Source organism: Nestor notabilis, unplaced genomic scaffold, assembly GCF_000696875.1.
Source record: "Nestor notabilis isolate BGI_N333 unplaced genomic scaffold, ASM69687v1 scaffold2718, whole genome shotgun sequence".
In the NCBI taxonomy this organism is placed as follows: domain Eukaryota; kingdom Metazoa; phylum Chordata; class Aves; order Psittaciformes; family Psittacidae; genus Nestor; species Nestor notabilis.
In genome coordinates, this window is record NW_009938535.1 from 157728 (window position 1) to 168273 (window position 10546).

At 51.5% G+C, this 10546-nt stretch overlaps 1 protein-coding gene across 1 annotated transcript; it reads right to left on the reverse strand.

The window, feature by feature from the left end:
- Positions 1-4461: 4461 nt before the first annotated feature.
- Positions 4462-10493, reverse strand: LOC104409476 (tensin-like). The gene is made up of 10 exons (XM_010019354.1): positions 10340-10493; positions 8895-8981; positions 8086-8217; positions 7563-7655; positions 6932-7009; positions 6758-6829; positions 6510-6678; positions 6199-6267; positions 5823-5855; positions 4462-4797 (listed from the first exon to the last, which is right to left on the reverse strand). The coding sequence occupies exons 1-10, from the start codon at positions 10491-10493 to the stop codon at positions 4653-4655; spliced, it is 1032 nt and encodes a 343-aa protein (XP_010017656.1). The 3' UTR covers positions 4462-4652.
- Positions 10494-10546: the final 53 nt, after the last annotated feature.

The following is a 10546-nucleotide window of genomic DNA, read 5'->3' on the forward strand; positions in this document are numbered from 1 at the left end:
CAACACGATTTGAAGGGCACCCAGTGCCTGCAGGGCACACTGGAGAGATCCCTCCTGGTAAACAAAAGCCCAAGCTGCAGCTGGAGCCATGTAGGAAGTCTGGGGGCTGCCTGGTTAGCCAGCATCTGGTGAACACAAGCTGCGGCTGGAGGCTGACAAGCAGCAGCACAACCCCTCCTTCTTCCCACGCCCACCACCCAGCGTCGGTCTGGGGGCCCCAGTCTGCCATAGAGGAACGGGGAACGACAGCCCAGAGAAAACACAGCACTTGCTGGGGTTCAGGCTTGGTTTGGGTTTGGGTTTTCTTTTCCCCTGTGTAAAAGAACATTTATTCCTGCACTCCCTTCAATTCAAGACACATTTCCAGCGATCCAGACACCAAACTGGCTTTCCAAGCAACAGTGTATTTTATATAACTGATTTTTGTTGTTGTTGTTTTTACTTTCTAAAGCCATACAATGAACTGCAAAGAATCTGACATCTGTACAATGGGAAGACAACAGCGGAGTCACATTCACACACGGAGAGAGTGTGACCGAAGTCATCCTTACACGCGCGACAACATTATGGGCACAAAGATACAAAATATAACGTGGGTTTTTTCTTTCCATCTATATAAATACAAAGAAATGGGCAAGTCTAAAAGGTTGAAACTGTTCATTAACACTGATTAGCAAATAAATCTGTAACGTTCCCAAAGTAACAAAGACAACAACAAAAAAAAACCCCACACATAACACGGCAGCTCAGGAACTGCCAACAGAAATGTCGGGTTGCTTCCTTTTTTCCCTTTTTCCTTTTTTCCTTTTTAAGGAAAATAAAAAATAATTAATTTAAAAAAAAAAAAAAAAAAAAGAGAGTAACCCCAAACCAACCTCACAATTTGCAAAACAAACGAACGAAATGAAACAAGCCCCTGCGGGCTCCTTTGCTGTCTGATCCTCCTGCCTGCTCCAACGGGAAGGGTTGCCTTTTGTTGATGCTGCTGTCTGGGGTTTTTGGGGCAACTGGTTTCTTTACCTGCCCGACCTGCTGGGTGGGGATTTACTTTGCACTTTGGTTCAGGCAGTTGAACTCACTGGAAAATCAATGCCCAGAGGCTGCATTGGGTTTTTCTCCCTACCTGGTTTCTTTTCCATGTGTGGTTTGACCACGGGGCAGCCAGCAAATGTTGCATCCAGACCAACTCCAAACTTTGCTCAATGTATGTGCTTAAACCCATAAGCCCACGATCTCTGCTGGCAATGATGACATGGATTATCCCCCAAAATATCTCCCAGGTGGGAGCCCAAGGCAGCCCCGTTGAATGGGAACCCCACAAAATGAATGGGAACCCCACATTTTGCATGTTGTGGGCACTACCATTTGGGACAGGTAGCAAATTACACCTCCTCCAAGAGCATTTCCCAACAGACAGCAACATTGACAGCAAAGGAAGGATGGGTGGGAAGGGGCTTCTCCAAAGAACAAACCAACACAAAAAGGGCACGTACAACAAATTTACACATGCAAAAAAAAATATATGTGGGGAAAAGTGCGTTTTTAAGGATATCTTTGGCAAGAATATATGCAGTTCTTTGTGCAGGAAGGAGGGATGTGTTTGTGTGTGTGAGCGAGAGAGATACCATCCGGCTGCTGACAACGGCAGTGTGATTACAATGAAACATATGCTGGGTTTAACTCGCGCAAGCTCAAATCTCAAATACCATGACTGCATTTAAAAACCAAAGAAAAAAACAAGTAATCGTTTCTGTCCCTTTCATAAGGAAAAAAATATCAACACTAGGTCTCCGCCAGCCCCGGGACCTGGGCAATCCTCAGTGCTAGCTGACAGACTCTCCCTGGGACAGAAAGAGTAGTTACACCTAGAACTGTAACTTGGAAAAGGATATAAAGGGGGGGAAAAAGTGCCTTTCAAGGGAGCTGACAAACACCTGGCTACATCATTGGAAGGTGATTAGCTGTGTTAAAAAAATAATATAATCATCAGAGGATTTTGTTAGTGTTCGAGATTTGGATACGGTCTAAATCTTCAGCTAGTGGGTTAATGAGGAAGCCATGAGCGGCTCAGGGCCCGAAGCAGGCGTGATGCCAGTGGCAGGTATCTGCTGGGGTCAGCTTTTACATGACATCTCTGGGGTGCTTAGATCTGCTTTGTTTTTATGGGGAAGAAAAAGAGGAATAGGACTTTCAAGCACCGTTTTCTGAGGCAGCAGATTAAAATAAAATTACATTATTATCAATCATCTCTTTTCTTAGCAGTGAGAAAACCGAGTCTGAAAAATAGAGGCTTTCAAAAAATATATCTTTATATATCTATAAACACAGTGTTTTCTCTAATCAGTGAATGGCAGGGTGAGGAGATTACGGGTGAGATCATCTCTCATCTCGCTTGAATTTCGCAGAAGGAGGGAAACATCTAAAATGAAACGGTCTCCATATCTGTGCGGCCAGGGAGCTGGGGAGGGGGAAGGCCTCCTCAGAACCCCCCATCCTGCCACCGTCTCACAACTGACTCCTCGCTACGCATCCTTTCAGGTTTACTCCAGTACATCAGAACAGCCTCCATCCAGGCACCCATGCCACTCGCTCCCCCCACACACACACACACCCCCATGCACACATACATGCACGCTGGTCACACACACACCGCCCTGACACGGGAGGGGGCCCCGCGCCTCTTCCCCCATCCATATTTTGCCTTGCTCTGTATTTTCTTTAAACGTGCAGGTGTTTCCCCGGGGCAGGGGAAAGGGGCAGATAAAACGGGGGAGATAAGATGCGCAGAAAGCGATATGGCAAAAATAAATATTTTTTGAGTGTGAATTTAACCTTTTTTTCCTCCATAAAATTTCATTAGCTTACAGTATGTCATGAGTATAGCTCATATATATATATTCTAGCTATCAAGGCAAGGGTGTTCCAAAGGAGAAAAGCTCTCCAGGGCTGGGGGGAGGGCTGCAGTGCTATGTTTCTAATTTTTGCCCCCGGTAGACTATCTGGGCCACTTTGCACTGAAAACTTCTCCCAAAAAGCTCTTAGAGGAAGGTGGAGGGGAGGGGGATATTTGCAGCAGAGGTCTCAGCAATGACCCTGCAGCACCAGCCAGAAAGTTCCCCTGGCCACAAACCTACGTATGTGACCAAAGCATCCTCTGCCCTCTGCCTGGCTACATGGGCTGGGACCTCCACCTGCTGCCTCAACCCTGTTTCCCACCACCACAGCAGTACAGGGGCCCTTCACCCCTCTCGCTCCCTGGCTGACCAAAGCAAAGGGAAAAGCTGACAGCACCAAACCCACAGTGCACTCAGGGGCATGAGCATCCAGCCAGCCAGCTCTGAGGGTACGTGCGTGCCAAGCAGCGTGGCTCTCGGAGGACCTGCTACCTCCCCACTGAGCCAAAGTTACCCAGCAACCACAGGTCCTTTCCTGTTTTCTTTTTTTTTTACATTTTCTTCCTTCTCTTTTTTTTAACATTGCCTCCAAAATAAAAGGAGAAAAAAGCGCCTGAGTTACTTGTAGTCATTCGCCTTTCGTGCAACTTGAACATCCATGCAATTTAAAAACCGCTTGCGTGTCTCCGAAGAGTGAGATAGGGGTAGCCACGGGTCTGCTACTTCACACAGGGAACCCACCTGTGCCAGCATCCGCTATTATTATAATTATTATTATTATTACAATGTTTTTTCTTTCCTTTCTCTTTTGTTTGGGGTTGGGGTGGGTTTTTCTTTGTGTTAAGGTGACAGGCTGCAGGAGAAAACTGACAAAGAGGCCTAGTGACAGAAGAGGAGGTGACTTTCTGCATCCTCTGGGGAGGTTCCTGGGGAGCATTTGCCTTCCCCAGGCACAGGGCAGCAGGAGCCCCCCCACACCTCCTCACAGGCTGGGGGGTACGAGCACCCCCAGGAGGTGGGGAAATGCCATGACCCTCCTCGCCAGGTGGGCTCACAGCAGCTCACCTGCAACCAGTGCTGGGATCTGGGTTAGTGACAGAGATCAGCCCATGGCCAAGCTCCCTGGAGACAGGATGGATCAGGACCAAGCCCCCCCACACCCCCAACAACTTGCCAGGCAGCTGACAGGTTTCAGGAGAAACACATGGACAAGTGAGGACCCTCCGCTGCAGCCAGGCAAGGGAAGGTTTCTGAGGGCATCTCCTCCAGTGTCCGATAGACCCAGCCACATTGTTACCTCCTATGGATCGTTTCAAACACAAAGCAGACGTTCGCTGATGGAGCTGCTGGGATGAAGCATTGGTTTTGCCAGTTGTCTTTTTTTTTCCCCAGATGGAAAACAACCAGTCATGGCCCTGCATTCAGTCCCAAGTGGATGTCAGAACCATAATGCCAAAAGCCTTCGCTTTGGTCACCTTCCCTGCGGTGGGACATGCATCCTGTCTCACGTGACTTTGTGGCTCTCTTAGGTAGGTGCGTGGTTTTGGTTCCTCTGTGTGTGTGTTTGGCTTGTGTTGAGTTTATAGGGGTTCCATTGGGTTTGGGGTTTTTTCACTGTTTGCTGTTTTCCTCCAGAATTCCAACCCTTTTTTTTCCCCCCAATTCACTTCCCTCTCCCACAATGCACTTCCTCACACTCCTTCTCGGATCAGCTCCAAGTCCTTCTCCAAAATTCAAGAATCACCCGCAAGCATCAGCTCATCTTTTCTGGCCAGAGCCAAGCATGACCCTGGAGACAAAGTTGACGATGGCTGCAGCTGGCTGGTCTGGGTCCAGCTCGGCAAAGAGGTGGCAGATGTTGTCTGTGGTGCTCCCTTGCTTCCTGGCCACGAAGCCGAAGAGCCTGGGTAGGAAGAAGACAAGAAGCTCAGCAAGGTTTGCCTGCACTACTAATCCAAGGACCACCACCCTCCTCCAGCATGGTCTTGTCCACCTCTTCTACCTCCACCTCACACACAGATGGAGGCATCCCAAACCAGACTGCATGAAGACCCATCCATTCTTTTCTTTGTTGCAGTTTCATTGAAGGTCAGCACCGTGTTTCTATCAGTTCTTGGCCAAAGCCCCCTTGCTCTGATCATCCCTGCCAACCTCCCCTATGCCGTCCCCAAGAAGGGGCCTTCCAGATGACCACAGCATTGCTTTGGTTTGTGTGATGACTCCTGAAAGTACAGAGGTGTGATGGGCTGGCCACTGGGGTAGACCCTGTATGAAAGGAAGGCCATGTGGGGACAAGGGGAGCTGGGTGAGACCATGTGGTTATTTCCATCTGTCTCTCCCCCAGTGAATAAAATGTCCCCTTTTTTTTTTTTTATTAGAACATGCAAACTCAAGTTATAAATACAGGGGAACAGAATGTGAGACAGGCCCAGGCCGTGGCATTTCTAATTGGGGTGCAGAAATATCCCAGCAGCTGGACCTCCTAATAAAAACCCCTTCGCTAACACAATAGCTAAAATTAGTGGGAATTTGCCCCTGGAAATGGGATCAGCTAGCAGCTCTGTACTCCCATGGATCAGAACAAGGGGGACAGGAGGAAATGAAAGAGCTGGCCGGTGGCTCACGGGCCATCAGCCTAACCCCTGGCTCTGCTTCATAAGCTAGCTCCCACAGACTCCTCTGGCAGAGTTTCCAGTTCGGCCAGTTCAGGAAGAGCCATATCTGCTCTAACTGGGAATTTGGGGATGAAAGATGCTTCCTGAGTCTTCATTCTTGGGTGAAACATTTCTGCAACAAGAAGCTGAGCTCATCTGACAGACAGCCAAGAGGCTGCCCTGCATGGGGCATCTCCCAGCCAATGCTCAAAAGGTGGGAGACACCCTGACAGTGGTTGGGAGGAATCAGCTGGGAAGCACAGAAGGTACTTACTTGGCTGGGCCACTGCCATCAGTTTTAGTCCACCTGCAAGGAGAAGAGGAGGTGTAATGGATGGTGCATTCTGCACCCCACAGAGAAACAGGGCCTTGATGGGGGTCACCACATCAATGCTGGAGGACCAGCCTGGCTTTGCACAGGCTTGGCTTTATGGAAAGAAAACCTGATGCACCTCTCCCCCAACATGAAGATGCTTAGAAACACCAGGAGAAACTGGTGTTGCCCCACAGTATCCAAGGGAACCTTCCAGCCCTGGTCTCCGCAGAAGCAAGGGGGACAGAGCAAGCAAAGACCCTGCTCCAAGCAGCCTGGAGCCTGGGGGAGGGAAAGGGGTAGAAGACACGTGCTTCCCCCAGGTTAGGGCACTCACTTTCGTTCCTGAGGGTCCAGGTTGCAGAAGGTGACAGTGTTGAGGGGGTAGTGTCGTCGGAAGAACAATCTGAAACACAAAGCAGGGACCGTCATGGCCAGGAAGCCCCCACCTCTGCCCCACCACAATCCAGCCCCAGCTTAGGGGACACTCCCATAGGTTTCCCTAGGAAGTTTCAGGAGTCAAGGACAAAGCCCAGCCCTGGCCATGACCAGGTTCATGCCACCCCAAGGACATCCTTCATCAACATGCTCCAGGATCACAGCCCCAATGGCGCTGGAGACCCAGGGCCATGGCCATAGGGGTCTTACTTCCTCTGGTTGTCGGTTAAGGTGATGCCTTGTGCGGAGACTTTGAAGTGGACAATGGTAGCGGTGGGTGTGGGGTCGGCCACCAGGGTCTCAGCAACAGCCTTCGCAATGGCCTGGGGGCCTGTCAGCGACTCCATCTCCACCGAGTTGATGAAGAGGACATTGCAGGCTGGAAAGGGAGACAATAGGCATGGGGTCAACCAGTGCTCCAAGCCACATTTGCCTTATGACAGCCCCTTTCTACTCACCCGCACCCTGCTTGAGGAGGTCTGTGGATGAGTTGGTGGCTGACGTGGTATCTTTCTTTTCCTCCATGGGATCTAGAAGACATGGGATGGTTACTGCTGCTCCCTGCTTGGAAACCTACCCCATCCTCACAGGCTGTGGCAGCAGATGCAATCCCTTCTGGTCCTGGCTCTTACCTCGGTCAGGAATGACCAGCTTGCAGGGCAGGGCCAAGGGCATGATGGAGTGCTGGTACACCAGAGCTGAGAGGCAGCCTGGGGAGAGAAGGGAGATGGTCAGCATGGGGCTGGGGACATGGCTTTCCCTGGTGTTAGGACATTGCTGCTCCAGATGGATGGCAACAGACTTTTTGCTGGATTTTTTTCACTGTGATCCTAATGCCACATGTGGCAGTTCCTCTCACTGAAACCACCATGCCCATAGAGGGCACAGGGAGGAGGCAGAGATGCCAGGGCCACCTTAGAAACAGGAATGGGGCAGAGGTCCTGATGCAGTGCCTTGGAGCACATTAGCCATGGGATAAATGGAGCAAGGAGTGGAATGCCTACCCTCCATACTGTCCAGCAGGATCATTTTTCCTGCACGTTTGCAGAAAGGTACATACCTGTTTATAGAGGCGCATTTGTATGCACTCATTTCTACACATGACCCACAAGGCTCCAAATGCCCACAGGGCTTGATTACACAGGGACAAGTAACACAGTGGGGGCTCTCCCAGGCACCCAATAGGCCTGCTTTGATAGTCCAGCAAAGGCAAGGCTCTCCCAACCCAAGCCTGCATGTAGGAAGCATGCTGGAGGCACTCACCAAAATAGGGCTCATTGGGGCATCCTTTTAGTTTCACACCCCGCGGGCTGGTCTCGATGAGGAAGTGCCTCACCAGCTCATTGGTGATGTCTCCTGGGAAGAGATGGAATGTTCTCACACTAGAGCCACTCTCCTCCAACTAAAACTCTGTAGCCCCACATGGAAACCAGTGCTCCAGCTCAAAGGAGGGTTCCCTACCACTCCACACACCCTCCTCAAATCCAGCCCTTTGCACAACCCCAACCCCAGGCCAGGCTCCCCTGTCGTGTTGGTGGGCTGGGGAGGCTGTGCCCATTTCACTGTGTCAAACTCAAGATTCAGATGCCCCTGAGCCCTCCGCATCTCAGGTTAGAGGGTGTTTGGTGCCTCCCTGTGCCCTGGGACGGGAGGACTGGGAGGGAGGGATCCTGCCACATCAGCACATATCCAAGGGCATGACTGGCTCAGCAGACACGGCTGCCCTCTTGGCCCAGCCGAACGATGGAAAGCATTTCAGCGTGGGATGGAGAAGGGCACACAATACCTTTCTTGTTCTGCTGCACGACTGTGGGAGGTGGAGAAGCTACTTTCATGGCAAGGCCATAGGCTCCCCGGAAGGAGTGGCTGTCTCGGATGATGAAAGCCCCTGGCTCCCTGTCCTTCAGCAATGCGATGGCTGCAAAAGAGAACGGCAGACCTCAGACCCAGCATAGTGAGAGCTAACATGACCTCCAAACCCTGCAGGTGTGGGTCAGGACAGGGCACGCCAGCTCCATAGCCTTGCAGTCAGACACTGCAATGTTACTGTCCCTGTTGCACATCTGGATGGGGGTCTCGAGTTGGACTGTGGCCAGGCAGAGGCTCGTGTACCCCCAGTTTCACTGCCCTTGTGCAAGCATCTCAAAGCATCCACTCCCACCCAGCCCAGCTCTGAGCAGCTGAGCACTGGAGAGCAGGCAAGGACTAGGGACCAACTGCTGGGACCATGCCCCTGAAGGTACCTTGTCCCCTTCTTGTTCTCCCCTCCTGTTTTAGCCATATCTCCAAGACCTCTCTGAGCTCACTCAACTCAAGATCTGAATGCTCTGTACCCCAAAATGCATAGATCCACTGCACGCTGTAGGGACTAGTGATCCTCCACCAAGTGTAAGGTTGGAAAGCCCACATCATGCAAGCCTGCAGCTGAACTGGGCTTCAGCCCCACTCTGCAATGGTCTGAGCATCCACAATACACCCTCATTCCTCATCCAACCCCTGAGAAAAACCTTTGCTAATCCCTGTGGTCCCAGATACACCCCACCTCCTAACCATGGCTCACTCAACCATATCCTTTGCCCTGTGCCATCTACCCACCCTGCTCCCTGGAGATCTCCGGTTTGTACCAGTACTTGGAAGTGTCCTGCACAAACTTGACACTGGCACGAGTCTCAGGGCTGATGTCTGCAAGGAAGGGAAGGGAAGACAAGACAAAAGTTTAAAGATGCTGTATCTAAAACTCAGTATGACTTCTTAGCAAATCTAGATAAAGCATTAATGCCTCTACCTCCTTTCAGCCCCAGCACATTGGTTTAACCTCAACCCAACCCTCCATACCCAAAAGGCTGACCATCTCCAGGAGCTTACAGGGCTGCTGGGCATCTAAAGCTAAATCCAAGAACAAGGGCCCTTGAAGCAATGTGCATCTGATGAGTTTCTTTGACACACAGCCAGAAACAAAATGGGAATTCATCATTTAAAAGGGAGCTGGCTAGGTGAAATTAAAGCTGTTGGAGGAAAGAGATTATGTCCAACTAAGAGGGTGGTGGGAAGATCTTACTTCAAAGGACCTTCACTGCTCTTTAACATTCAAGATTTGGCTCATCCATCATAAAAATAAACTCCTTCCCTGATCTTTGCTCTGTGCAGAGGAACTGGACAGGCTGACCTACCTTGGGGAAAGCAGCACCAGCCTGACCCTGCCTCACTCAGTGCCCATCAGTGGCACAGCTCCAATGAGAGTCGGCCCTCTGGCCATGAAGCTGTTGCTTTGCTGGGGCAACATTTCCAACCACCTGCTTGCCAAAAAACCCAAGCAAACAACAAAGAGGGCCAGATAGCATCTCTGCTGGAGACGTGTTATCAGCCCTCTGCAATCTGGTCACCTTCAGAGGGGCAGGGGGCTTGCTCCCCTCCCCAGCCCACTCGCTAATGGTTACAGGTTTTAATTGCTCATGCTTCCCCACTGGGAAAGATCCCCAGCCATGGGAAGTCACAGGGCTCGGGCAGGCGCCAGTGTGCCCACAAAGGGCTGCCCGCTCCACAGCGAAACTGGCCCAGCAGCTGGAGCCACTGCTGCCCCACGGCTTTATTCCCCTGGTTCTATCAGTCCGATCTTGGCGTCACCAGGGTGTCCCATAACAAAGCCAGTGAAGGCATTCCAAGTGCAATGCCACCCAGGGCACAGCACACCACATGAAACGAGGAGGCAGAGCCACAGCAGGGTAAAGCTTGCCAGGAACGGGGCCAGGAGGTCAGCACATCCCCACAGCAGAGAAAAGCTGCCTCCGGGTGCTTTGATCTCCCTGTACACAACTCTGGGCACTGTTTATGGCAGCAATGTCACGTCAGTGCTTTTCCTGTTTGGATTTGCCAGAAAGCACAGGAAATGGCCCGACCTGGTGCCGCCGGTGTGCAGATGGGCAGGAGGGGTAAACCAGGACACAGCTGCAACCCCTTCCCCACTGGCCAGTGAGGAGGAGGATGGGAGAGAGCCCCGCTCAGGGCAGGGGGACACAGGGACCTCTGAAGGCATCCCTTACCTGGCATGGAGAACTTGGAGAAGTCCGGCAGGGTGTGGAAGGTAATGGTGCTCCCACCACTGGGGCTGGACATGCCGCTGGAGAGAGGCGAGGATGCCTTGCCATTGACAGTGGCATAGTTGGGGAGGCTGTTGGAGCGGTCCCCGGCCGACATTCGCCGCTTCTCAGGCAGCGCGGGCTGTGGTGTGGGGCTGCCCTGGTGGTACA

Excerpts from the sequence above, each read along its gene's own strand:
- LOC104409476 (XM_010019354.1), bottom strand. The coding sequence starts at position 10,493 with ATGTCGGCCGGGGACCGCTCCAACAGCCTCCCCAACTATGCCACTGTC. Across the intron at positions 8,218-8,894 it reads GGAGATCTCCAGGGAGCAGG|CCATCGCATTGCTGAAGGAC; the intron begins GTGGGTAGATGG and ends TCTCTTTTGCAG. Across the intron at positions 7,656-8,085 it reads CGTGCAGCAGAACAAGAAAG|GAGACATCACCAATGAGCTG; the intron begins GTATTGTGTGCC and ends ATCTCTTCCCAG.